Source organism: Monodon monoceros, unplaced genomic scaffold (genome assembly GCF_005190385.1).
Source record: "Monodon monoceros isolate NGI ecotype Baffin Bay Population unplaced genomic scaffold, NGI_Narwhal_1 Super_Scaffold_13, whole genome shotgun sequence".
NCBI lineage: Eukaryota > Metazoa > Chordata > Mammalia > Artiodactyla > Monodontidae > Monodon > Monodon monoceros.
The window spans coordinates 42,601,815-42,629,551 of record NW_021703769.1 but is presented as its reverse complement, the minus strand read 5'-3'; the positions used below and the strand labels follow the sequence as shown (position 1 = coordinate 42,629,551).

The 27,737-nt window shown below is 53.7% G+C and overlaps 1 protein-coding gene across 7 annotated transcripts; it reads left to right on the top strand.

The window, feature by feature from the left end:
- The first annotated feature begins 2,659 nt into the window (after positions 1–2,659).
- On the top strand, positions 2,660–23,406 carry ENTPD6 (ectonucleoside triphosphate diphosphohydrolase 6). Of its 7 annotated transcripts, XM_029222253.1 has the most exons (15): positions 3,207–3,324; positions 4,462–4,548; positions 7,155–7,478; positions 9,086–9,162; positions 11,398–11,541; positions 12,473–12,548; positions 13,666–13,701; positions 14,419–14,507; positions 15,683–15,762; positions 16,416–16,480; positions 18,084–18,185; positions 20,271–20,411; positions 21,288–21,344; positions 22,275–22,387; positions 22,492–23,406. In XM_029222253.1, exons 3-15 carry the CDS (start codon positions 7,187–7,189, stop codon positions 22,588–22,590), a joined length of 1,371 nt encoding a protein of 456 aa, XP_029078086.1. In that variant the 5' UTR covers positions 3,207–3,324; positions 4,462–4,548; positions 7,155–7,186; the 3' UTR covers positions 22,591–23,406. The 7 variants fall into 7 exon arrangements, with proteins under 7 accessions (XP_029078084.1, XP_029078086.1, XP_029078083.1 ...); XM_029222251.1 differs by lacking the exon at positions 3,207–3,324 and adding an exon at positions 2,660–2,723 and having other exon boundaries at positions 22,275–22,495; XM_029222250.1 differs by having other exon boundaries at positions 22,275–22,495.
- The last annotated feature ends 4,331 nt before the right edge of the window (positions 23,407–27,737 follow it).

The following is a 27,737-nucleotide window of genomic DNA, read 5'->3' as shown; positions in this document are numbered from 1 at the left end:
CAGGAAGAGGGACAGTGTGCCTGGGAACACTATCACTGTATTTTTTTTCCCCCCGACCAGGGATCGAACCGGCACCCTCTGCATTGGAAGCGTGGAGTCTTAACCACTGGACCACCAGGGAAGTCCCTATTGTTTCTATACCTTTAAAATTTTGAGCCATAACGTATTGCTAATTGAAAAAAATGAAGTCCAAAAGAAAAAGATCTGTTTATTAAATTTCACTATGTTAACAAGGAGGCCATCTTTTCTTCATTCATTGATTCATATACCTAACAAATACTTCCTGAATGTTTACTCTGTATGTGCAGGAACAAAGGTGAAGAAAACAGACACATTCCTGCCCTCCTGAGGTTTAGACTCTTCTGAGAGGATGGCCTTTGACAGCACATGTTGAAGGTGGCAGAGCCCCATGAACCTGGGTCCTTGGATGACTGATGGTGTGGAGCGGAGCTCCCAGCCTTGGGTCAGGGAGATGGGGAGCTATCCTCTTCTGTTTGCTTAAACCTACGGTGGGGTATCGTTGTTTCAGCCCTTTGCTTTATCCTAGTTTATATGACACTTCACAAGTGTGACCTAATGGGTATTTTATTCACCCAAGAGCTGAAACACACACATTCTTCTCAAGTACACGTGGTAAATTTACAAAAAGTAGCCACAGATGGGGCTACAAAGCATGTCTCAACAAATTTCAAAGAATGAGTGTTACAGAGATTATATCCCTAGACCACAATGCAATCAAATGAGAATTTACTAAGTAATTGGTTAATTTTTTAAATTAATTCAAAAATTTAAAACATTTCTAAGTAACTCATGGGACAGAGAAACATAATAATGGAATTTAGAAAAAAACTTCAAATTGATAATTTAAAAAAGACAATAATGCAAATTTGTGGGATAAAACTAAAGTGGTAGGTACTTAAAGGGAAATTGAAAGCTTTAAATGCATTTATTAGAAAAGGAGGCTAAGGGACTTCCCTGGCGGTCCAGTGGTTAAGACTCTACGCTTCTACTGCAGGGGGCATTTTGATCCCTGGTCGGGGAACTAAGAGCCCGCATGCTGCACAGTGACGCCAAAAAAAAAAAGGCTGAAAATTAATGAGATAATTAGTTAGAAAAACTAAAAACAGAATACACTTTAAAAATATAGAAATAAAGAAATAATGAAGATGAGAGAAATTTAGAAGTATAAAACAAGGATTCATGGTCTGGTGAGGGCTGGCTTCTCACTGCAACCTCACGTGCCAGAAGGGGTGAGGGATCTCTCTGGGGGCTCTTTTAGGAGGGCACTACTGCCTTTCAACTTCCAGAGGCCCCGCCTCCTAATACCATCACCTTGAGGGTTAGGATTTGAACAGATAAACCTGGGGAGACACAAACATTCAGACCATAGCATTTTACTAAGGAAAGACCTGGGGGAAGAGATTTCCAAGCAGCAAATAGCATATGCAAAGCCTATGTTAGTAAAACTAATTCTAGAAATTCTAAGTGTGAAATATTGTGAAAGCGATGTTGTGAGTGAGGTAGACTGAAGCAGAGCCATCATAGTTCCGCAATGATTTCAAAACAAAAGAATGCGGAAACCCATGCTCCTATACGCTACTGTGGGCATGTCAATTAGTACAATATGTAAGGAGCAATTTAGCCATATGGATCCAATATTTAAAAGAAAAAAAGGGAAAGGACGTACCCTTTACCATAGCAATTCCTCTTCTAGGCATTTTCCCCACAGATATACCTCCACATGTGCATAGAGACAGTCCTCGGGATCCCGTAGCATTATTCATGACAGCAAACTTGTGGAACAAGGGACGGTGCTGGTTAACTGCTGCCTGAACAACCAAATCTCCCGGTTTGGCCTGTGTTGGGTGGCGGAGACACTGAATACCATCCTCCGACCTGAGAAGGAACCTTGAGACTGAAAGATGAAGCGGCAGCTCTATGGTGCCATTATGGAGTTTATTGTGGGTAACTTACACACAGGCAGATGGGTGGAGGGACGATCCAGAGGCATATTCACAACTGCACTCGTTGCTAAAGGCGTACAGGGACCAAAGTTAAAAATAGAATCTGACTACTGGAGAGAAGCACATGCACACTGATGGGAACCAGAGGTTTTTAATCTGCTGGGGAGGAGGGTCTCGACCTTTAACCGTCTGTATCAGCAAAAGGCACTCTTCCAGTTTTCACACCTGATGAGGCCAGGGTAAAAGTTCATGGGAGCTTAACTGGCTTGGGCTCATTCCTTGTGAGCGGGCTAAAGTTCAGTCACCCAGAATAAGGAAGCGGTAGCACTGTGGGCCCAAGGTGGAGCTGACCAAACAGAGCCAGTGTTCACCAAGCAACCTGATAAACGAGGCCAGAGTCCCACCAGGTGCTGGCAGTGATGACACACTCGCCTTGCCCAGTCCTGGCCTAGTACTTTGTCCCTACATCCCACCTGTCGGCACCCACTCACTCTCAGGTGTCCCTGTCTCAACAACAAACTCGGGCCACGGGGAGGGGTGGGGACGGGTTCAAGAACCACCAAGGTTCTCCTAGGGCCAGGCCTCGAAGGGGCACACCCACACCCCATTGGCAAGACGCCATCACGTGCACACACCCACAGCAAGGGAAGCTGGAAGCCGGGCTGCCTTCTGCTGAGGAGAGGAGATTGACCGAGGGGACATGTGGGCCGTCCTGCCGGCAGGACCGAGTAAACGGGGCTGCATGGACGACCGACCCAGGTAGGAGCCGGCAACCTTGGCGGCCTCCGGGAAGAGACGAGAAAATGGGGGTCAGGTACAGGAGGGGCTTGGTGGCACTGCCTGTCCTGTTGTGGTGGCATTTTCTATCGTGCGTTACCTTAAGGGAAAAGAAAGCCTTTAGGTGGGCGGGGCGGGGGGAGAGCCCAAGGAAAACCAAAATTTCCTCAGCTGGTCAAGGTTGTGAGGCTGCAGGACTGACTCCTCGGCCAGGGACGACGATGGCCCTCTCCGCCGTGCCGCGGGGGACCCTATAAGCGGGGCCAGGAGCGGGGGCCACAAGGCCGAGACCCCGCTTCCCCCACAACACCGGCCAGGCTCCAGGATAGAGGGAACCGCCACCGGACCCGGGCGGGAAGAGTCAGGGCGCCTGTGCAGTGGGCCGCACCACCGCGCCTGCGCACTGGGCTGACGCGCGGTGCACGTGGGCGGGGCCCCGCCTCCAGATCCTCCTCCCGCAGCCCGCGGGTGGAGGCCACGCTGAAGCCGGTGGGGCGGGAGGGCGGGGAAGCGATCTCCGCGGCCCGCGCACTCCCCCGGGACTGGCACCTCGCTCCGTGGGTGGGGCACAGGGCCCTGCAGGGTAAGCGGCGGGTTCCGCCGGGCCCGGGATATCTATGCACGTGGGCCCTCTCGGGCACTGTGCGCTGCGCCCTGGAGAAGGGCCGGGGCGGAGCAGGGCCGGGGGCCTCCGGGGCTCAGACCCAGCGCCTGGCAACTACCCGGTCTTCAGCGGCAGCGCCTGGAGGCGGCCTCAGGGTCACTGGCAGCCAGGACTCCGCTGACCAGTGAGGGGCGCGGTCGGTGTTTTGGCACCGGGTGGGCAAGACAGTCGGAGTCTCCACCCCCAGGGAGCCTGTAGCCCTGCTGTCTTCATTCATTCATCCAGGGTCTGCTGACCCGCTCCCAGCTCTGTGCTGGGCTCAGGAGATCCAATAGGGGCAGGACAGGCAGGGGAGAAAAGCCCGTTTAAACCTACCAGGAGACTTAGTATTTGTTCATGTGCTTTAATTTTGTATAGGTTTTAAGCATGTGCGGCAGTCATTTGCACGCACGGCCGTTTTTGGGTATTTTAACCTTGGGATAGAACTTGTATTTCGAGAGCCGAGCTGCCATCCCCAGCTCCTAGAAAGCTAGTCGGGGGAGGGGGATGGGGCGGGGCCCGTCCGGACATCACTGCCACAGCCCCACACCGAGATTCTCCTCTCTGACCCCGTCTCCCCCTGACAGAGGGAGGCACCCCCGCCCCAGGAGCCCGCTGAGAGCAAGGTTAGCTCAGCCAAACCTCTGTTTGCCTTTGTGCACCTACATCCTGCCCCACCCCCCAGCCTACTCCTCATTCCCTCCAGGCTTACCTTTCCTTACAGCTTTGTTCTATACTCTCCTTTAAAGAACAAAACTCATCTAAAATTGTTTTCCTTGGTGATCCTCTGGGGAGGGCCACTGTGGTGTTAGTGGTGTCACAGAAATGTGATCTGCCCCTCCTTAGCTCTGGACAAGCACCTTACCCCATGGAATGAAACTGGCTTTTAGGCTCGGGCCTCAGGGCCATGGAGGTGATTGTGGGCCAGGCTCTTCCTGGCTCTGTGCCCCCTCAGGGTTATGTTCAGTTTGGCCTCTGTTTATGTCACCCTGAACTTGGTGTGTAACCTGAATGATTATGTGTATGTAATTTCACATGAGTGTTTTTCGGTCATCTGAAGTAGTCTTATATGAATAGGGAAAGTGAAGTGATGAAGCACATGTGATTTGGAGACAGAAGCCAGAAACTCCTCTGCCTTGCCGCGTGCCAGCTCTGTGATCCCAGGCAAGTCCGTTTACAGACATTCCCGGGCCTTGGTCCTGTTGTATGGACGTAAGTCATCATATGTCGTGTGGTATATAAGTGCCAGCCTGTGGGCCTCTGGTAACAGGAACTAGCATATTTAAAGGGGTGTTTTTTAAATAGGTAGACAAATTTAATGAAGAGCAACCTTTGCCTCGAAATTTAATATACTACCTGTTAGTCTGATCATGTATGTTATGCTTCTTAGACTAACATAGGACATGATAAAATTTGACTACGTAAAAGGGTTTTATAAAACGCTTTCAGAGTTGTAAGATGTTAGTATTGTTTTTGTGTCCTCACTAATCATCCTTGGAAATAGTAGCTTTAGAACTTTCCCTAGAAATACATTTTTGTTAAATGATCACTTAGCAGTGGGAAACTTTGGGTTACTATAACCTAACCAAAGGGGACCTCTGACAGGGCCTGTTGCCGGGTGAGAGCTGGCTGCCTGGGGATGGATTCCTCAAGCACCAGCCCCAAACCTGTCATCTTTCAAACTCGACCTGTAGCAAACCTGGTCACTGCTGTCTCCTGCCCCATCCCACATGGCCATCACATGGGTCCTGAAGCATCATCCATGCCTCCTGGTGAATTGCTATGTCATCAGCTCGCTTTCGTCACCAGCAAGCGATGGCTGAGCAGCTGCTGGGCTCTGGCCTTGTGTCATGGGTGGGAGATCAGGATGACTGGGCTGGTCCCTGCTTCCAGAGAGGCACCATCTCACCAGAGGGAAGGGAGACACAAATGAACAACTCCACATGCAGCTTACTCAGGGAATGAGAGTGGAGAGCACCAAGGAACACAAAGGAGGAGCCTCCGGCTGCAGGTTTCAAAGCAGCAGTGAGCATAGCATTTTGGGTAGGTTTTGCAGGGGTGTGGATAAAGGACCAAAGAAATAGTATGCTTAAAAAAAAAAAACCAGAATATTTAAGGCTGTCCTAGATAAAGGCCTGTGTTCCAGACTGCTGTAGCAGCGCAAAACAGGCTAAGTCCCTGCGCTCGGGGGCTGACGGCCTTGAGGGGACACAGACCTTCAGGAACAAATCCCACAGACTCATCATCACAGATAATGGCGGTGCTTGGTCAGGAGGGGGCGGGGGGTCATGGAGCACATAGTGGGTGGAGGTGGTCAGGGAAGGTGGGGATGACAGCTTGTCAGCTGAGGCTTAGGGATGAGGACCAGGTCAGCCCACCTGAGCGGGGCCAAGAGAGGTAGAGACTAAGCACAGAGGCCGATGGGGGCCAGGCCTGGGCAGGGGTATGATGTTATTCTGAGAGTGAAGTGAGGCCTGAGCTGGGGCTGGGGAGGACGAGTCTTGGGGAGGGAGCTGCTGAGAGAGCCTTCCCTGAGGCCCCTTGTGCTCAGGGAGGGGTGCATTGTCTTGTCCCCCCGCCCCGTCCGAGCTTGGATGGTGAGCCTCTGGGAGGGCCTCTCCCCTGGCAGGGGCACAGGGCTGGCCCAAGGTTTCGACAGTGCTCCAGGGGCTGCGGGCATCCAGGTGTGGCTGTAGGGCTGGATTCCCCCCAAAGGCCACTGTTCCGTCTCTCCTACCCCCAGACAGCCTGGGGTTGGCGTGAGGCCACCACAGGCTGTCCCCTACGCTTCTAGGCCCGGCCCCCACTCCCCCTCCCCTGTGAGGGCCTTTACGCTGTCCTCCAGCCCTCCTTCCCCGCCACCATCCCTGTGTCCTGAGCAAGGCCCACACACCCCCAGGGCTCTGGTCCACAGACACTCGCCCTGCTTCCCACCCGGCACGTGCCTGTCTCCCTCCCCCTGGGACGGTCCACTCCACCTCCCACACTGACAGCCAGGGTGGACAGATGGTGGACGTCCCCAAGGGTAGGGGGAGCCCCGAGAACCAGGCGCCTCGCTTCTCGTCCTCTGAAGTCTTGGGTTCCTGCCCAGTGCCTCTGCTGAGCAAGTGCCTCCATTTTAGGGTGCATTGAACCAAAAATAGGGGTGCTGAATTGATTTATTTTGCTCTGCGCTTTGAAAGCACATGGGCATTATTTCCTTCTCGGCAGGAACATGTATATGAATGACAAGAGGTATCTGTTGTGAAACTCCCAGGAGAATGAGCCGTTTCTCTGATCTGTCTGTGGCTCTGCAGTCCCCAAGGGACAGGATCTTAAACCTTTAAATATAAGTTACCAACATGGGAGAAAAAAGGAGAGTGGAGAGAATGGACTGCATATACATCTCTGTTACCTTGAAAGGTCTGGGGACACCACGCCCACGTGGCTTTTAAAATAGCAGCGAGTTTAGAGCCGTTTGCCTGGACCAGCACCTAGAGGGGATGCTCGGGCTGTGGGGCTATGGCCCAGGTTAGCACCTGCAGGACCGACAGCCTTGGACGGGTTGTCTAGTCTCTACGAACCTCAGTCCCTCTTCTGCAAAATGGGGATTCCACCTTCCAGAATCATTCTGAGGATCAAATGAAACATCTGACTCCACAGGAAAAATGCAGACCTGTGGACAAAGTTCTGGTTGAAGGAACTTTTTGTCCCTAGCGCAGGGATGTCTGACTTGCCCTAGAACCTCGCAGCCTAACGGGTTTTTCCTGCCTCTCCTCCCATTCCACCAGCCGCTGTGGCACAGTCCTCAGCAGACAAGGAAATGAGAAAAGTACCAAACAGTGGGAACCTGAGGGTGACGAAGGTGGCGTACCCGCTGGGGCTGTTCGTGTGCCTGTTCACCTGCGTCGCCTACATCAAGTGGCACTGGGCCTCCGCCCCCCGGGCCTTCCTCGGCATCCCCGAGGTGGCCACGGGGGCCCGGAGGGGCCAGCAGTCCCGCAGTCCCCCGGGGACAGCTACCCGCGGGCCTGAGGTCTTCTACGGCATCATGTTCGACGCGGGGAGCACTGGCACCCGAGTGCACGTCTTCCAGTTCAGCCGGCAGCCTGGAGGTACCGGCTAGTAAGCCCTGGCCGCGCCCCCCTGTCCTCCGTCACACAGCAAAGCATGGGCCCTCAGGGTGGGCTGGATCCCCGGCCTGGGACTCCCCCGGGAGCCTGTCGCCAGTGCCATTGCCCAGGAGTCCCAGATGTCCTCATTCGCACTGGCATCTGGTGACCACCTAAGGGCAGCTGAGATCCCAGAAGGCATTGGGGTGGCCTGTCCCCTCCCAGCGTCCCAGGCAGGTTGGGTGGCTAGGACCATGACTTAGGCCAGGGGTGAGTTTAAGGAAGGAAGTAGCCCCAGGTTCAGACCACTGGGAGCGGGGAGTCCAGGAAAGTCAGGTACATGATCAAAGACCCGGAGTCCAGGCCAACACGGAACTGCCCAGTGGGGCCAGGCAACAAGGGTGACAGATGGCAGTGGCCTCAGTGAGAGTAAAGCTGGGACCAGAGCCTGTGGGCCTGGCTTCCCAGGGGGGTGCTGAGGAGGAGTGAGGGTGGAGTTTGGGCATCTTCACCAGCGGGCTTCTCCCCTGGGGAGACCCCCAGCGCCGCCCAGTCCCCCCTCCACCCCTTGTGGGTCGGTGTTCACAGCTGGGGTCCCTCCCCTCTGCTTCGGCACTGACCCTTCTGGGCGTTTAACTGAACTGGTGTTCCAGATGCCTTTAGTAGGTCTCTTCAAACCTCTCATGGCACGTTTATCTACTTTTCATCTGCTTTATTTTTAAACTTGTTATAATAGTTAAATATTTATATGCTGGACTTAACCTACCTCCAAAATTGGTTTTGAAGCTAAGTTTAAGGCAACGTGTGTTGGCATGTAATCCTTCAGTAGCCATGAACCGGCGTGTTTTCTTTGGAGAGACCTCCTTACAGCAAGTTTGTTGCTGATTTTTCCTTCTTGGTCTATGTGTCTGCATTCGGACAGCACCCCTTGGCCTCGGTGTGCCTGGGAATACTCTCCCTTGCTGTAAGCACATGAGTCCAGACCCCTAATAATCTAAAACACTCAATTTTTAAAAAGAAGGCTGAAATATTCTTTTTTAAAAAAAGAATAGAATGTATAGAATAGAATATTAGAATGTATAATGCGTCCCATCTAGAATTAAGAAAATGATTTTCACATTTGCAGTTTGGAATCATTTGCCCTTCTCCTCTGTTGGGTTTTTTTGTTTGTTTTTTTGTTTGTTTGTTTCTTTGGCCACGCTGCTGCGTGCAGGATCTTAATTCCCAACCAGGAATCAAACCATGCCCGCTTCAGTGGAAGAACAGAGTCCTAACCGTGGGACCACCAGGGAATTCCCTGCTTCTCTATTTGTTGAATCAGCAAGAATGAACTATGTTAAAATTTAACATTTTAAATGGGTAGTTTTTGGTATTTAAATTATACCTCAATAAAGTTGATTTTTTTTTTAAATAGGAAAAGTTCTGGCCAAAACATTAAGTAGAATATTCATTGTGTAGCCAAACTAAAGAGGCAGAGTTTAGATGAGAAACAATGAAGGTCTGTTTTCAGAAGTCTGCCTGGAAAGTGTGGCTCCTCATAGTTGTATAGATTCATGTATTTGTGTTTGTATTCACACTTGTACCTGTTCTAAAACATGATTTTCCTTTAGAAACTCCCACCTTGACCCATGAAACCTTCAAAGCACTGAAGCCAGGTCTTTCTGCTTATGCTGATGACGTTGATAAGGTAACAGTGTTCTCTCGTCTCTCTTTGCTCATCAAATTTGCCTTCTGTCGATTTGTTAAAGTGACTCTCTTTCTCTCAGATGCAGAGCCGTCCTCCCAGAGCAGCGTCTCTGCTGTGCTGACCTGGGACATTTCACTGCGTAGGACAGTCTATGGAGGACACTGGCACCCGTGGGAGGTCCCACCACCACCCCACATACTACACACCACACCACACACACTGCACATGTATACACATACACACCACACGCAGAACCACACACACCACACCACATACAGAGCACACACACATACACCACATACATCACACACATATACACACATACACACAGCCACACGTATATACACAGCCACGCCACATACACACCACACCACACATGCACAGCACACACATACATATACACCACACACACACACCACATATATCCCCCAGCTGGCCCGCATGCCGCCCAGAAGTTACGGTGTGATTTAAAAGCATAAACGCTACAAACTTAGAAAAAGCATTATTTGAAAGTTTTACTTTTTTTTGTTTCGGTTTCTCTGATTGAAGATGACAAATGTTTACTAAAAAAATTAAAGTCAAAAAAATGTATTATGCAAAATCCACAGAACCAAATAAGTGTAAAAGAAATTTAGCTGAACCGTCAAATGGTGACGTTGGTAAGTTGGTGGCGTTTACGCTTCTGAGCTGCACGAACACAGGGCACCTGTGTTCCAGGGGGCTCCCGAAAGCAGCCCCTCATGCAGCTGTCGGTTCCTTTGGCCCCAGCACGTCTTAAATCGGAAGCTGACGCAGCATTCTTGCCACAGATGCATCCTGATCCCAGACAGTGAGGTCATGGCCTTGCTTTCCTGTAACTTGGTTAAGAAACAAATTGAAAACAAATCGAAATGAGTGACTCTAGAGGTTAAACCTGATTAAATGATATATCTTGGAATAAACTCATGGGGCTTTTTATTTATTTTTATAAATTTATTTATCTATTTATTTTTGGCTGCATTGGCTATTCATTGATGCACGTACGCTTTCTCTAGTTGCAGAGAGAGGGGGCTACTCTTCATTGCGGTGTGTGGCCTTCTCGTTGTGGTGGCGTCTCGTTGCAGAGCACAGGCTCTAGGCACACGGGCTTCAGTAGTTGTGACACGTGGGCTCAGTAGTTGTGGTGCGCGGGCTGTAGAACACAGGCTCAGTAGTTGTGGCTCCGCGGCATGTGGGATCCTCCCAGATCAGGGCTTGAACCCGTGGCCCCTGCCTTGGCAGGCGGATTCCCAACCACTGCACCCCCAGGGAAGCCCCTCATGGGGCTTTTTAAGTCTTACTCATTCAGGCAGGCAGCACACATTCACGTGGGGTGACTGGTACAGCTTCCCAGCGGACAGCGAACCCCTCCCACTTCCTCCAGGAGGACAGTGTCCCTGATTTCTCGCTGTCCTTCTGTGTTCTCGTCCCCTCTATTTACACACACAGTGGAGCACGTTCACGCTGTATGCGCTTTGCTCCCGGGGCCGAGCAGTGTGCCTTGGAGACTGTGCCCCGTCAGGAAGTAGAGTGCTCTGTCCTGCCGTGCGTGTGCACGTTGCACTTGGAGAGCCAGCCCCTCCAGAGGGCCTGTAGGTGACCCCCGCCACCCTTCGCTCCTCACGGTTTGGGAAAGGCTGCTCTGTGTCATCTCATGTGCACTTCGTTCCCCTCACATGCCAGGGCGTCGCCTGGGTGAACTCTTGGGGGGGTTTCTGAGTGAGAGGCACACGTGTCCCCCACAGGCATTGCTAAACACCCCCCCCCCAGCATCGTACCCTCCACACGCCTGGCGAGGCTTCACGGCAGTCGTCCCCCGCCCTGCCCGGCCCGCCCCCTACGGGCCCTGGTCCAGCATGGAGAGCTCAGCATTCCGGCAGGTGAAGTGATTCCTCGGTGTAGCTCTTCACGGGTTTTAGTGCCGTGAGGGACCCCAGAATTCACTCATGGTGTCCAGGGGTGTCGCAGCTCGTCTGAGGCTGCTCGGGCTGGTGGCAGGGCTGGCGGGGTTCCGGCTGCCAGGCGCGTAGAACCCTGGCCCGCTCCGCTGCCTAGGGTCCGCCCCACGCTCCTGCCTGCACCACTTGAGTCGCTGTTTCTGCTGATTTGGAAAATTAGAAAAAATACATTTATAAATTAATAAAACCGAAAGGGTGGGGAGCACCTGTGACCCCTGCACGCTGAGTGCAAACCCTGCTCTACCCACCATGTTCACAGAGCACCCCGGGAATTCAGGAGTTACTGGACATTGCTAAACAGGACATACCCTTTGAATTCTGGAAGGCCACCCCCTTGGTCCTCAAGGCCACAGCTGGTTTACGTCTGTTACCAGGAGAAAAGGCTCAGAAGTTACTGCGAAAGGTGAGCTCATCCAGTTACCCCGGGGCGGGTGACTTGAGATAACTGAAAACATGGAACATCAGCCCGCGTCCAAGCAGGCAGACAGGCCACGGAGAAGCTCCCCAAGGAGGGAAGCATGTCGAAATGTTAGCAGTGTCGCTTTCGGTGGAGGGGTTGTGGATGAATGATGCTTTCTTTCTCAGGATGTTTAAAGCTATTCATGTTTTCTAGAATGAATCTGTTTTATAAAAAGAACAAGTTGGTGTTAAAAATATATTGTGTTTTTGAAGGGCTTACTTCCATCCAAGAACTTGCCGAGTGTCTAAGGCTGTGGGACCTGAATTCTTGACATTTCGGCTCAAGCCAGCCGTCCTCGTGGGAAGTGCAGGCTCCGCTCTTGGTCTGATGTTCCGATGTGACTGCTGAGGAGGCCCCTTTGTGTCTGCGCAAGCCCTGTACCTCCCTGCAGGTGGCTCTGGAGCCTGTCTTTGACATGTGCTTGCAGGGTTCTTACCATCAGGAATCAGGGAAAGTGTTCTCAGCAAAGTAGTCCTCCTCTGCACTGTTTCTGAACCTGTTAGCTGCTAAATGACAGATTGTTGCAGGTTTGTCAAGGTCCCTTATAAAAACTACTGAATACCTTCACATGCTCAAGTTGGATTGTGGGACACAAGTGCGGACGTACTGAAGTTTCTATGTATCAATAATTGCTAAAAAAAAAAAAAAAAAAAATGGAGAAGGAAATAAAGCCAAACACAGTTGCTCACCGCTTTCGCTTCCCCTGTGCCAGGTCCTCTCCCAGGAACGTGCCCACCAGGCCACGTGGCGGCCCAGGGCTGGGATCCGCCTTGTGGGGCTTCCCACCGCTCGTGTCCTGTCCTAAAGCAGGGCAGTGATTGGGACTGTGAGTTTAGATCCTAAACGATAAAGGCTTGTCTCTCTTTACATTTAGGTGAAAGAAGTGTTTGAGGCGTCGCCGTTCCTCGTAGGGGACGACTGTGTCTCCATCATGAACGGGACGGATGAAGGTAGCCGCCTGAAGCGCCATGTGCCATGAGTCTGCCCCTCGAGGCGGGCTGCGTGCGGGGCTGCTGTCAGCAGTGCGCTGGGAGCCTTCCCTGCTTGGAGGCACAGACACCAAAGTGCCGGTCCCACCCCAGTCCGCAGTCTGACCGTCTCAGAGCACTGTATTCTTGGGGCCAGTGATAGAGACATTCTCCTCGTGACTGGCTCCAAGCCTGGCATATATCGCGTTTCTGAAAACAAATCATCTTTTCTGATTTATTTTTAACTTAATTAATTAATTAATTTGGCTGTGTTGGGTCTTCTTTGCTGCGCGTGGGCTTTCTCTCGTTGCGGTGAGTGGGGGCTACTCTTCATTGCAGTGCGCGGGCTTCTCACTGCAGTGGCTTCTCTTGTTGTGGAGCATGGGCTCTAGGCGCACAGGCTTCAGTAGTTGTGGTGTGCAGGCTCAGTAGTAGTGGCTCACGGGCTCTAGAGCACAGGCTCAATAGTTTTGGCACACGGGCTCTATAGTGCAGGCTCAGTAGTTGTGGCTCACGGGCTCTATAGGGCAGGCTCAGTAGTTGTGGCACACGGGCTTAGTTACTCCACGGCATGTGGGATCTTCCCGGACCAGGGCTCGAACCTGTGTCCCCTGCATTGGCAGGTGGATTCTTAACCACTGCGCCACCAGGGAAATCCCATCTTCTCTGTTTTAAGGACATTTAGAGAGAATCCCCAGTTGCTGATGCGTTAATTCTAAGGGAGAGTCACTTCATAAGGTTCCTTACCAGCTCCTGACTTTAAACATGACCTTAAGAGTTTGTTTGGGCGGAGGGAAAGGGAACATTTGTTTCTCATCCCACCTCTTCCAGAAAGAGGCAGTTGATAAAGAGTGTGACCAAGAGATGTGACAATTCGGCTGAGCACGCTGATTTTTAGCGTGGTGTCTTCTAGAGCAGTCTGCCAGAAGCAGCTGGATGGTTCTATGAGTGATGCCCGTTTCTGTAGCTGATCTGGAGGATGAGAGGAGTGAGGAAGTGGCCTCCCTGTGCTCCTGAAATCGGAAAGCTGTCACGAGTCCCCATTGCTGTTTACAGCATCTCAGGTGATTCAGATGCTGTTTGTGACCCTCTCTTGCAGGTGTTTCCGCGTGGATCACCGTGAACTTCCTAACAGGTGGGTTCCCTTCATCATAAAGCCAGCAGTTCACAGACACAGGTCTTTAGAGCAGGGGCCTCATTTCCACTCTAAAATAACCCCTTCGGGTTGCTGACCCGAAGCAGGGTGTTGGGATGGGTGGGGCGGGCACTGAGCTTGATGCTGGAGATGCAGGGGGTCCTTCTCCAAAGGCTCAGCTCTGCCTCTGCTCCCACGGCGGCGTCCCCAGGCCACCGTCCTCATTCCTGAGAGAAGCCCTGAGTCACACTAGTCAATATTGGATATGACGCGAATGCTGATCACCTTATAATTGAAGTCCTGCTGTAGGTAGAACAGGGAACAGGTGGCAAGGAGTCATTTTTCTTAGATTACTCTCAGGATGTGGATTTTTGTCCCTTTGTTGTAATTATGGACAAGATCAGTGTGTCTGACAGATGGATGAGAAAGAAGGAAGTTTCCTGTAGGAGTTGCCGCCCCGGGGATGGGGAGCCATGTCAGATGACAGATCAGGAGCCCAGGCCCCAGGAGCACAGGTTGTCCTTCGTTCAGATGAAAGCCACCACAGGGGCAGCTGTCCTTCATGCCCCCCAAATGCTCATGGACATTTTCAAGTGGCCACAGCTTCTGTCTGTCTTGTTCTCTTTCCACGGAAGGGCCTGGCTTGTAACCTCCCCTTTTCTGCTGTTCTGTTTACTAACGGGCACTGCTGTGTGGATTTTACTCTCGGTGCTGCAGGCAGTCTGAAGACCCCCGGGAGGAGCAACGTGGGCATGCTGGACCTGGGCGGAGGGTCCACCCAGATCACCTTCCTCCCAAGATTCGAGGTAACCTGCCGCCGCCCCCAAGGCCACCTGCCCCATGGGGGAGCCTCAGCCCCGGGGGAGGTCTGTGCACTCAGCTTCTCTCCTGAGGGTCAGATCACCCGCAGTGAATGCTTCTTAGTTTGATTTTAACTCTGCCTGGAAAAAAGAAAATAGGAATCTGGTCTTCAGCAGGGTGATAAACTAGATACTACCTGGAGACCTTGGGGCAGAGGGTGTGGGGTGGGTTCTTCCCCACCTCCCGCAAGGGCTTCCAGGGAGGGGCCGGGGTCTGACTCAGATGGGACAGAGCCTCAGGCCTTTTCAGGACGGATGTTCTAAGGCAGGGGTCCCCAACCCCCAGGCTGCGGAGTGATAGGACCGGGCTTCACAGCAGGAGGTGAGCGGCGGGCAGCAAGCGAAGCTTCATCTGCCGCCCGCCATCGCTCACATTACTGCCTGAACCATCTCCCTGTCCGTGGGAAACTTGTCTTCCACGAAACCAGTCCCTGGTGCCAACAAGGCTGGGGACCGCTGCTCTAAGCGACACGAAAACGTTTCCAGTTGAGACTGCGTGCTGTTTTTAAAAAGTACTTCCCTCATCTGCCACTTTTTAAATTATTACTATTATTTTTAGTTTTAATGGAAGAGCCTTGGGACTTCCCTGGCGGTCCAGTGGTTAAAACTCTGCGCTTCCAGTGCAAGGGGCATGGATTCGATGCCTGGTTTGGGAACTAAGATCCCGCATGCCGCGTGGCATGGCCAAAAAAATAAATATATAAATATAAAACTTAGCATTAATGGAATAGCCTTAAATTTACGCATAACTCTTCTGGTTGGGCCGTATTTCCCAGAATGGGTAAATGTTACTCACAGGGAGGAAAGACACGGGACTTCCCTGGCAGTCCAGTGGTTAAGACTCCACGCTTCTACTGGAAGGGGTGTGGGTTCAGTCCCTGGTCGGGGAACTAGGATCCCACAGGCCTCTTGGTGCAGCCAAAAAAAAAAAAAAGAGAGAAAAGACAAAGTGTTTCACTGCTTGCTCCAAGCTGTTTCACAGCATGTGATTTGATGAAAGGCTAATTTAATTGAATACATCTGTGAATATCCCTGTTCTTTCAAATGAATTGAGGGAGTGGGGGACAATTTTTTATAAAGGCCAGCAGGAAAGGTGCTTTAACCCTTGTGTTCTTCCCCAGGGCACCCTTCAGACCTCCCCGCCCGGCTTCCTCACGTCCCTCCAGATGTTTAATAGGACCTACAGGCTCTACTCCTACAGGTTTGTTTTCAGGACTGAGCGTGGAGAGGTCCACTGTCCAGGCATGTGGCTCAGCTTAGCACTGCAGGCCTCCCCCAGCCTCCGCCTCCCACCTGGGGAGCGACCAGAGTGCTGGGCCATAGACTTGGTCCCAAAATCCCTGCTGTGGACCCCCCTGCAGCCTCTCCCTCCCTCCCTCCCTCCCTCCTTCTTTCTTCCTCTTCTTCCTCCTCCTCTTCCTTTTTTAATTCACCTGTAGTAAGATTACATTTCTTCTTTTGTACTTATTCTCTTCTGCCTTGGAAGAGGTTTTTGGGAAAGTGGGGAAGGGTCCACAGATGGTGCAGGAAGTTTCTGGGCCGTCTTTTTTGCCACGTGGTGCCTTTAATAGGTTCTTTCCATGAGGCCCGTCCACACCATAAAGCTGGGGACCTGTGTGTCGCCCTTGCCGGTGTCCACAGCTCCTGGACGAGCTCCCACCAAGTAAGAGCCTTCCCTGTCGAGCTGAGGAGCTGGATGCCCTGAACCCCACTGAGGGAGCTCCTGGAAGAAGCAGGAAGCTGCTGCCTTGCCCCTGGTTTCCTCCTTCCCCCCACATTTTGGATCCAGGCTGGTGAACGTGCTGCAGGCGGAGTTGAGGGAGGCCTCCGCTCACCTGGGTTCTCTCTCCGCAGCTACCTGGGGCTCGGCTTGATGTCGGCGCGGCTGGCGGTTCTAGGCGGCGAGGAGGGAAAGCCTGGTGAGTGGGGTGCAGTGTTCAGAGCCCTCCCGGCCAGCAGGACTCGGGAGCCCTAGAGGGCACCCCCCAGACCTTGTTGGTGGGCCCCTGAAGACCTTCTCAGTTACTTTTAAAGAAAGATGCTAGTGAAGCGGTTTCTGAATCACCGAGTTGCAGGGGGTTCTTAGGAACCCAAGGAACTGGGTGTGATCGGAGTTGGCTTGTTTGTAAGGATTTACCACTGGGCGCACGGTGGGGGGGCTCCGAGGGGGGCTTCAGGGGAGGTTCTGGCTCCTGAGGATGTCCCCTGTGTTCTTCTGCTCTCGAGGGGACTTGGAATGGGCTCTGCCTTCCTCCAGACGTGGCATTTGGGGACGAAGCCTGTGTCTGTTCCCAGGCCCTCTCTGCACCATCCTGCCCTGACGTGCTTGGCTTGGGACAAGCCAGGCGTTGGTGGCGGGCGCTCGAGCCCCTGGGACGTTCAGGGGACCACATGCCCGAGGCGAGCGGGGGCCCTGCTCTGAGGCTGCCTCGGCCTGTCCCCTCGAAGGCCTCGGTCAGACATGCGCAAGCCCAAGCATGTTCTTGGCCACGCACACCCCCGGCCCAGCACTTCCGCCGCCTCTTCCAGGGCCTGGCTGTTCTGACAGAGCGGGAATGTTCCACTGGAATTGTTTTCCACGCACATCCTGCTGTTTAACCTCGTAACAGTGGCCCCTTTTTTGCAAACCAAAAACGTGTCCACGTCTCAGAAACACCCACGACCACACTCTGGGCCAGAAAACACTTGTTAGCCAGTGGAGGATGGCAGGCACCTACCTGCCCGTCTGTGCCGGCCTCAGGGTCCTGTCCCTCCTGCACCCCAACCCGGCAGAGCGGCGGGGAGCTGTGTGTCTTCATGTGGGGCTGTGACAGCAGCCAGAAGGGGTGCAGACCCCTCGCTGCCCCAGGGAGGCGTCTCCCACCGTGTGAGCCGTTGTCACTCAGCAGACCACCCACTGCCCTGAGTAGTTGCAAACAGCAGTCGTCTTATCTCAGGATTGCACAGGCATCCACTCGGCGGTCCCTTTGCTGGGGTCCCCGGGGTCCTGTGAGGTGGCATTTTGGGCGTGTGTCTGGCCTCTACCCCGAAGAGCAGCCTGCAGTTCTCCCTGGCGGCTCGGAGGAAGGAAAGCCTCCTGAAGCCCCACGGCCTTGTGTCCTGAACGTTCCGCTGGTGCAGGTGGGCCCAGGCCAGAATCAAGCGGGCACAGGGACCCACTCGGCAGGACGCCAGGAGGCGTGTCCCCGAGGGCTGGCGTCCTGGGGCCCTGGAGGCTGCCCCACGGGGAGCCACTGGGGTCGTCATGAGCGTCGCCTGGAACCCCGAAGCCCCTCTGTGGCCGTGAGCTGGGAGTGGCTCTGCTGGGGCTTCCGCCTCCCGAAGCTGACTCGGGACGCTTCCGCAAGTCCATCCCGCGGCAAAAAGGAAGCGTGTTCCCTTGACCCTCCGAGGCCCTCGGTGCTGACCTGAGACACTCAGTGCTGTCGGCCTCCCCTCAGCGGGCCCCGTCTCAGCTCCAGGCCTGCCCTCACCCCACCGTGGTCAGTGCTCTTTATCCGCCTCTGTCTCTCTCTCTTTCAGCTGAGGATGGAACAGAGTTGGCCAGCCCTTGTTTGTCTCCCGGTTTCAGAGGAGAGTGGGAGCACGCTGAAGTAACGTACAGGGTGTCAGGACAGGAGGCAGGTACGGCACGTTTATCCTCCGTGGGTGGCTCGTGAGGGTCGACGGCAGCCCCTTCCCTCCGGACACCTCAGAGAAGCAGGGGGACCATCCAGCCTCCGTCTCAGACAAGTGTGTACTTGCCCATAAGCCGGGTATGGTTCTGGAACCCCCGGCTCCCTCGGGGTCCCTGCACAGGGCTCCCTTGTCTGCCGCTCTTCCAGGGACCCGATTTCCCGGCAAGCCTCCAGTGAGGGAGGATCTGGACATCCCTCGGCTTCGAGCAGACAGCCAGGCGTGGCTGTGGGCCTGGCAGCTCTGTGGGAAATGGCTTCTCCTCCCACACCCGCCGCCTGTGCTCCGGCGAGGGCGGGAGAGGCCACAGAGCCCCAGGCCTGTCTCACCCACAGGGTCCCGCGGCTCTGTGCTCTGAGTTTCTTCTAAAAGAGATGCTGAAGCGTTGTGTCCAAGCTGGGCACGTGGGCGTGAGGTTTGCCTCTGGTGACAGGGCTGTTGCTACCCACAGCACTTCTGACGCCAAACGTGGGGGGTTTTCCCACAGCGGCCAGTCCTCTGGCAGCAGCAGGGTGTCCTGCGATTCACTTCGTTCCGACACTGACTTCCAGAGTCAGTGCAGCCCCCATCAGATGAGGCCCTCCCCGACCTTTGCAAGTGCTGGGCCTCCCATTCTTCTGACAAATCAGGGGTTCCCACGGCCTCCTCCTCAAATTTGATAATTTGCTGGAAGCACTCACAGAGCTCAGGGAACATGTTCCTGTCACTGGTTTCTTATCAAGGACACAGCTGAGCAACAGTGAAATGGGAGAGAGGCACAGGGCAGGCGTGTCAGGAGGGCGCCCGGAGCCCCCCTCTCCCCGGGAGCCCCCCTTCCCGGGAGCAACCCCCTCTCCCTGGGAGCACCCTACCCCCGGGAGCATCCTCTCCCTGGGAGCAGCACCTGCATGTGTCTCCAACCCGGAAGCTCTCTGAGCCCCATCGTGTAGGGTTTGTACAAGGCTCATGGCGGAGGGACTGACTAACTCAGTGGCTGCTGGTGACTGACTTAATCCCCAGCCCCCCGCCCACTCCCTTAGGGGTGGGGCTGAAAGTTGCAGCCCTCTAATCACCAGCTCCGATCCTGAAGCCATCAGGACCCACCCGGAGTCACCTCATTAGCACAACCCAGGTGGATTGAAAGGGGCTCATTACGAATCACAGAACGCCTCTCTCACTCTCACCACTCAGGGTCTTACAAGGCTTCACAATCTCTGTGCCAGGAACCCAGGGTGGAGAACAAATGCATGTTCCTTACTATCCAGTGATAAACGGAAGGGGGCTGTGGGTACCGGGGGAGATCGCGGTCTAAAGACAACCAGGGAAGGCCTTATGGGGTGATACCTGAGACAAGACGTGAAGAAATGGGAAGTGAGCGCCAAGCCGAGGGAGCAGCACATGCAAAGGACCAGAGGCGGCTGCTAGGTTTAAGGAACATGGAAGAGGTGGTGTGACGGGTCAGACGAGGGAGAGTGCAGGGAGATGAGGTCCCAAGTGCAAGGATGCAGCTCCCAGGGCCCTGGGAGAGCTAAATGGAGCTGCCGTCAGACGTGGAGCAGGGCTGGGGCAAGCTCAGACCTGGGTCCAGGTGTGGGCTGTGGGCATCCATGTCCACTGACTCAGTCTTGTGTTGTCGCTCTCCTTCTGAGCAAGGAGTCAGTGACCAGCCCTGTGAGCTTGGCACGCTGCCTGTAGGCCCCAGCTTCCTCATCTGTGACAGGAGGGAGGTGCAGGCCCCACCCAGGCGGCTGGTGAGATGGGGTGGGACAGTGCACACTCGAGCTCAGCACAGGGCTGGCAGGGTGAGCGTGGGGTGGACCCACTGGGCTGCGTCACGGCAGCTGGAGGCGCCCAGCTGGAGGCGCGTGACCTTCAGGGTCGGGCCACACTCTCTCGGGCCACCTTTTGTGCTCACAGTTTCTCCCCTTGAGCTGGCCGCAGCACGTGGCCCCTGAAAAGCTGCTGGTGAGCACCCCCAGGCCGCAGTCACCCTGGGCTATGTGGTCAGGCGCCCAGAGCCCACTGACCGCTGAGTCTGCTCTCCCTTCGCTCCAGCGGGGAGCCTTTACCAGCTGTGCGCCCGCCGAGTGTCTGAGATCCTCCGAAACAAAGTGCACAGGACGGAGGAAGTGAAGGACGTGGATTTTTATGCCTTTTCCTACTATTATGACCTTGCCGCAAATGTGGGCCTCATAGGTAAGGGTGGGGCTCGGTTGGGCCGTGCAGGGACTTGGGTGTGGGTCCCCGGGTGGAGGGCCCGTCAGTCACATCAGGGTGATAGAAATAGAGGGAGGGCGGGGGACGTGTCACTGAGTAGAGAGTAATAGGCCCCCTTTTTATAAATAAGTCAGTTCTCTGAGCCGCTCAGTGCAGGAAGGCTTCCTCGCTGTTGGTTTATTCTCCTTTCACCTGTGTGATTCTCAAACCGTCAGCCGCTGGCACCCAGGCCAGCAGGAGGGCTCAGCCCACCCCTCAGATTGCCCTCAGGAGCCTGGGGGTATCACCCTGACCCCTCCCCAGCCCGCGGTGCCGTCAGGACAGAAGACGGTATCGTGAGTCTGGGACCGGTGCTGGTCAGACCAACTGGAAGCCCTTGAGAGGGTTGTGAGGTCACTTCAGTGGGTCGTGACCGGACATGTGTTTTGATGAAATAGATTGAGGATATTAGAACGTGTTGCCCGTGGCAAGGGTGAGAACGTTAATGTCCACAGAAAGCCGCCCTGGAGAGACCGAAGCCGTCAGGTTCCGGCTCGCTGGGCCCCACTGGGCTACACTCTCGGGCCCAGTGTGGATGGCAGCCAGCCGGTCCAGGCGGAAGGTGACCTCTCACCCCTCACCTAGGCCCAGGCCCCTCACTCTGGGGCACCCCAGCAGCTGCCCCTCGGCCGCCTGGTCTGCAGGTTCCCTGTAGCTGGAGCCAGGGCACCCTCGTCTGCACGCCGATGCCCAGACGTGCGGCCGCCTGCATCTGACCCCCCACCCCCAGGGTACCCCAGGCGCGGACCCGGGGGCCTCAGTGCCGTCTAGGCTCCACGGCGCTGGTGCAGACTGGGTGCCCCGTTTCCTCCACAGATGCAGAGAAGGGAGGCAGCCTTGTGGTCGGAGACTTTGAGACTGCGGCCAAGTACGGTGAGTGGCCTGGAGGCAGGACGCTGGCCCAGGCATGAGGCAGGCGCTGGCCCCAGAGCTCCTGGTCGGCCCCTGACTGTCACCCGGACGAGCCTTCGGGGGTGTGAGAGTGTGTAGGGGCCGCTGAGCTAGCTCAGACCGCAGGCCCACCGCGCCCTGTGTGGCCTGGGCAGTGGAGGCAGGCGTTTCTAGTCCCAGTGTTGTGAGGAACAGACTCCCTTGATTTCACTTTTTCTGACTCTTTCTCTGTGACTCAGGTGACCTCAACTCCCCAAAGTGTCCCAGCAGATTCACAATTGCCAGGGACCCCTGCACCGCAGAGTCCAGTGTGGGGGACGGAGAGCTGTCCCCCGGGGTGTGCCCGGTGGCTGCCACTCCCCCCACTCCTCCATGGCCGGGTGTACGGGCTGCTTGTAGATTCTGCTCTTTGGTTGCCTTTCCCAGTTGCGGGTCAAAGGGGTTAAACGCTGTATGTTTCTCCATAGAAAGACCTTCTCTCCCTCCCGTCAGAAAAGGCTTTTTTAAAATCGTTCTCATCACCTCTGGGTTTGTCTCCCAGACACCAGCCAGAAAAGGTTCCGAGCAGAGGCTGTGGGTTGGTTTGTCCGTCCCCGTCGTGAACAGGGGTGGGGTGTTCTGTGCCAGCTTGGTGGGTGCTTCCAGTCCCCAGAAGCCCCAGGTCCACGCCTAGGAGAGGTGTCGGGGGTCACGGTGCAGAGATGGGGCCTGGAGGCAGGCAGTGGGCACTGGGTTGGCCTCAAGTCCCTGCCTGTGCTGTGCTCTGACCAGCAGTGAGGCCCCAGGTGGCACAGGGCCTGGCGGTGGGGGGGCGGGTGCCCCGGGGGGGTGGGTGCCCCAGGGGGGTGGAGTCTGGCTGCTCGCACTGCCCCGCCTCCACGTTCCCCCACCCAGGAGCCCTTTTCCCCTCAGCGTGCCGGACGGCGGAGACCCAGCCGCCGCGCAGCCCCTTCCTGTGCCTGGATCTCACCTACGTCAGCTCGCTGCTCCACGGACTCGGCTTCCCGGGGGACAAAGTGCTGAAGGTGGGGACTCCCCCGGTGCCCCCAGCCCCCACCCATCGCGAGCACATGCCCGCCTTTCACACGCACGTGCTCCCTTCCACCCCCCCACCCCTTGTCTTTTCAAGTTGACCCGGAAGATTGACAACGTGGAGACCAGCTGGGCTCTGGGGGCCACTTTTCATTACATCGACTCCCTGAGCCGACAGAAGAGCCCCACCTTGTAGCAGCCCAGCTGCCAGCCATCCCCGTAGAAGCACTGTCTCTGCGAGAACAGGCCCCTTTGGGACCCCCAGTGTGCGGGGAGGGGGTCATGGCACAGGCTGAGACCCTCCTCCCCGTGACCTCACAGACCGGCCCCTGGACGTGCTGGAACACGGCCCAGGACTTGTTTCCCGGTGGCCAGTGACCAGACAGGGTAAGGGGCACAGGCTGAGGCCAGGGTGGCACAGCCGCTGTCCCCACTGTCCCATCGCAGGGCTGGGGCGGCTGTGACACATGTCCGGTGACGGGAGTCTTGTTTTGTCCCGCTGCCCCCAGCGGGAGCCCCCTGGGCTGGTGGGCCAGGCATCTCCTCTGTGGGTGTAGACTGTGACGTCATCCAGAAGCTGCTTCCTTGGGTCCTCGGGTGGCTCAGGGTTAGCTGGCGGGTTGGCGCTGAGACTGGAAAGAGGGGCTGGAGGAAATGCCTCTTTGTGGCCCGTGTGCCCTGGCTTCTCGAAGCGGTCTAAACGTGAGCGTGAGCTGCTGTGAGATATCTGTGTCTGTGAGTGATGTCTGTGTGGTGCTGCGTGCTCGTGTAGCAGCTGTGTTCTGAGCCCAGTGGATGTATCGCTGCCCTGAGCCATTTGCAGCCAAGCGGTGTCAGTCGGGCTGGAGCCCCAGATGCGCCCTCTCACGGCCCGTCCCCGCAGGCTCGCAGGATGCTGGCTGAGCTGTGCACAGGAGGCTATGTGTCCCAGGCCCGCAGCCGTTCCTGTGGCATATGCACTGCTCACGGAATAAGCTGAACCTCATGTGTTCCACTTGAAATAAAGGGTTTTCCAGGGTTTCTGCTCCTCTGATTCCTCTCGGTGAGCGCCAGCCGTGTCCCTCCACCCCGGGTGTCAGGCACCTGAGGTCCCTGTTCACCAAAGTATAAACAAAAACCTGCCCAAGTGGGTGACATGTGATGGCAGGATTAAATCCTGTCGGTACATCTTGGGGAGACAACAGCAGACGGACACACAGAAGCCCCCGTCGGGCCCTCCTGGCGTCCCCTGTCCGGGACTGGCCCTGTGGTGGCCCAGGCTGTTCTGGGGTCTGGCAGGGCAGAGCCCCCTCGACTGTGACTCGCGGCACTGCCGGGTGAGGATCCGGGCTCATCACCTCCGGTGGCCGTGGGGTCTGGAGCGAGCGCCGAGCTCCAGGTTGCAGTGTGTTCAGCAAGGATCTGGCTTTAATCCAGGACAGTCGGAAGTGGGTCACGGGCCAGACAAAGACTGGACAGACCCCTCCCAGGGCTGCAGCGGGTCCAGAGTGACGTGACTGCTGAATAAGCCCACATGTTAGGCCTGTGGACACAGATCCCTGACCTTGGAGCGGGCAGGCCCAGGAGAGGGATGCAAGTGTACAACCTGAGAAGCGCTAAGCCTGCAGGACAGCCACATGGGGAGTCCCCACCCCCTCCTGGGTGTCCTGACCCAGTCTGGATTGGGGCGTTGCCACAATCACAACCCTAGAGCGCTGGAGGGAGGCCACCAGGATGCAAACACTGGAAACTGGAGCCAGCTGTCCTCTGCCCGGTGGTTTGCCTGAAGTGTCAGTACTGGGGTAGGGGGCAGAGGCCTGCATGCGACACAGCAGGAAAGGACAGAGCAGGAAGATGCTTAGCCACGTCAGCACTAAAGCTCCAGGCTCTACTTGACAAGGACATGAAAACCAGCTCCCCTCCACCAAGCACCCCCGCCTTGGTGGGCCTCCCAGCCCCTTCCTTCCATGATACCTTACAGTTTAGATACTTAATGGACTCCAGAGGCAAGGAATCAAAAAATGCATGAAGGCAGAAGTGAACATTGATTTGGTCTGTTTATAGGTTGGTGATATCACATCTGAAAAAATAAACAACTGGACTTTTCCCAAGAGATTCCCAAATAAGTCATGGAATGTTTCTGAGCTGAGCAGAATATGCAAGTCATTGACTGAGTGTCTTTGTGATAATGAAGTAGGCTCTTGTTTTTTAAAAACAGCCACACGTGCACATCCCAACACGTGAGTGATGCATATGCATGAGCAAGAGGCTCCCACCCACATGCCCTGCCCGTGTTTCCCGCACCCCACCTTCCCGCCCTCACTCAGAACAGCTGCCCCGTCTGGATGACAACCCCACGGTGTCCAGCTGTTTGCACTCCCACACCCGTGTGCGTGAGCTGGCCTGACATTGCGGACCCAACTGCAGGAACGTGCTTTATTTTGTCTTAGGGTGCTTCTTAGAAGGGTATTTTAATAAGGAATTTAAAATCTAAATTAAATTGCAGCTTAAGCTGAATGATGGTGGAGAGGCTTGGATCAACATAAATTAGAAAATAATGGAATTAAACTGATTTTTACTCCCTATATGAAATGTACCCTCTCGATACTCAGAATAGTTCAACCTACTTCCCCTTTGTCTTCACGGGGTTAAGTATCTTGAGAAAATAGAAAATGTGCCGGGAGCTCTGTGTCTTAGGTGACTCACTGAGGCGTCCCACTGGGAGACCCAGCCTGGACTTCTGGGGTCCAGTTCTGAGGGGGTGTTGTGTGGAGTTGGGGTCTATCTTCCCTGCCCTCCTGGAGGAGATGGACGAGTCTTAAGGGTGATATAAATGGAGTGGTTGAAGGGGCAGCCTTGCTGATCTAGGGAACTGCTCGAGGTGACAAGCACCTGTGAAGATCAGGCCCTGGTGGGAGCAAAGTCCTTTAAGAAGCAACACTTTTCCAGAAGACAGAGTTGTGAGACCCCTGGAGGAGCTTCGAGAAGGACTTCACTTGAAATACCCCCCAGGGTTTGCCTGCTGCCGTTATGCCACCTCATGCAGAATGGCAACAGCTTCCCCAGGCAAGACATCATGTCTTGAACTGTTCTTTTCTTAACTGAGGTACAATTGACATATAACATTGTATCAGTTTAGGTGTACAACATAATGATTCCACATTTGTATATGTTGTGAGGTGATCACTGGTAAGTCTAGTTAACATCTCTCACCGTACATAGTTACAGAATGTTTTTTCTTGTGATATCTACTCTCTTAGCAACTTTCAAATGTACAGTACAATATTATTAACTATGGCCACCATGCTGTACGTTACGTACCCAGGGCTTTTATTTTATAACTGGAAGTCTGTACCTTTTGATCTGTTTCACCCCCCCCCCCCCCCATGCCTTACCTCTGGAAACCACCAGTCTGATCTCTGTTTCTATGACTTCCGTTTTCTAGATTCTACATGTGTGATCATATAGTATTTGTCTTTCTCCGTCTGACTTTTTTCACTTAGCATACTGCCCTCTAGGTCTATCCATGTTGTCGCAAATGGCAAGATTTCATTCTTTTTTTATGGCTGAATAATATTTCACATTTTTTCATCCATTCATCCAGCAATGGACACTGAGGTTGCTTCCATATCTTGGCTACTGTAAATAATACTGCTATGGACATTGGGGTGCATGTATCTTTTCTAATTAGTGATTCCATTTCCTTTGGCTATATTCCCAGAAGTAGGATTTCTAGATCATACGGTAGTTCTATTTTCTATTTTTTAAGGAACCTCCAGATCATTTTCCACAGTGGCTGCTGCAATTTATATTCCCACCAACAGTGCACAAAGGTTCCCTTTTCTCCGCCTCCTTGCCAACACTTCTCTCTTGTCTTTTTGATAGTAGCCGTTCTGACAAGCGTGAGATGATATCTCATTGTGGTTTTGATTTGCATTTCCCCGATGATGCGTGTGCTGAGTGTCTTTTCCTGTACCTGTTGGCCATCTGTATGTCTTCTTTGGGAAAATGTCTTTTCAGATCCTCTGCCCATTTTTAAACAGATTGTTTTGTTTTTTGCTATTGAGTTGTGTGAGTTTGTTATGTAATTTGGGTATTAGCCCCATTTCAGAGATATGATTTGTAAATATTTCCTCCCCTTCAGTAGGCTGCCTCTTTGTTTTGTTGACGGTTTGCTTTGCTCTGCAGGGCAGGAACATTTTAAATTGTGGCTGCTTTGCCAGATTTCCCTACAACTCCACTGGCAGCTCTGGTGCCTGCTTCCCAAGCCCTCATCAGCACAGCCATGGCCAAGCTGTTTGCTCTGCCATTCTGTCAGGTAAACAATGAGACCTGATAGTTTTACTAGGCACTGATCTAATTCATCTTGTGTGCGTGTGTCTGAGTATTTCCTTTTCTGTGAAACATCTGTACATGTCCATTGCTAATTATTCTGTAAGAGTAGGGTCACTTACTGATTTTAAGAGATTTTTATATATTACGTAAATTAGCTATCATGGTAGAATGTGTTGCAGATTTTTCCCCATTTTATTATTACTTTTTGACTTTACAATATTTTTTCAATACACAATTTTACTATGTTAATGTATTTAAATATATCTAATTGTTTGTTTGGTTTTTTTTTGTTGGCCGTGCTGTGAGGCTTGTGGGATCTTAGTTCCCCAACCAGGGCTTCAACCCAGGCCCCGGCAGTGAAAGCACCAAGTCCTAACCATTGGACCACCAGAGAATTTCCTAAATGTATCTAATTTATTACAGTTTGATACAATTTATCTTATTTGATGAATTCTGGGGTTTGTGTCATAGTTAGAAAGGCTTCCCCAATGAGACAGTTTTAAAGGTTAACAAAACAGTGTTTTTAAAATATAGTTTTAGCTTTTACATTGCTTTAAGGACCCCCCGCACACGCTTTTGAATACTCTTAGGCACAGCAAATCATTGTTTCAGGGTGGATGTGATTTTTAGGACAATTTCAGAATCACTGGAAGGCAAATGTGATATTCGAACTGGGATAATACCATTTTTGGATAAAATCAAGGATGGCAATAAAATCATGGCATTCCCAAAGGGAACTTTCAGAAGGGTGCAGAATCATCACAGGTCAGTAATATAAATACAGAGTCTCCCGAGGTAAGAACTGTGAAAAGACACACTTGGGTGTGCAACTTGTGGTAAAGTTGTTTTTAAATGACTTGTTTGGAGACCATGGAATGTGAGGAGCGTTCATCCTTGTAGAGGAGACTCTGTTTTCTCCTTCTACTCCACTCACCCCTCACTCTGCTCTCAGTGCTTCACCCTGAGACCAGACGTGTGGGGCTTTTCCCACCAGGCAAATCTCAGACACCAGCTGGGTGCGCAGCATTC

Excerpts from the sequence above, each read along its gene's own strand:
- ENTPD6 (XM_029222251.1), top strand. The coding sequence starts at position 7,187 with ATGAGAAAAGTACCAAACAGTGGGAACCTGAGGGTGACGAAGGTGGCG. Across the intron at positions 13,702-14,418 it reads CACCGTGAACTTCCTAACAG|GCAGTCTGAAGACCCCCGGG; the intron begins GTGGGTTCCCTT and ends TCGGTGCTGCAG. Across the intron at positions 15,763-16,415 it reads TACAGGCTCTACTCCTACAG|CTACCTGGGGCTCGGCTTGA; the intron begins GTTTGTTTTCAG and ends CTCTCTCCGCAG.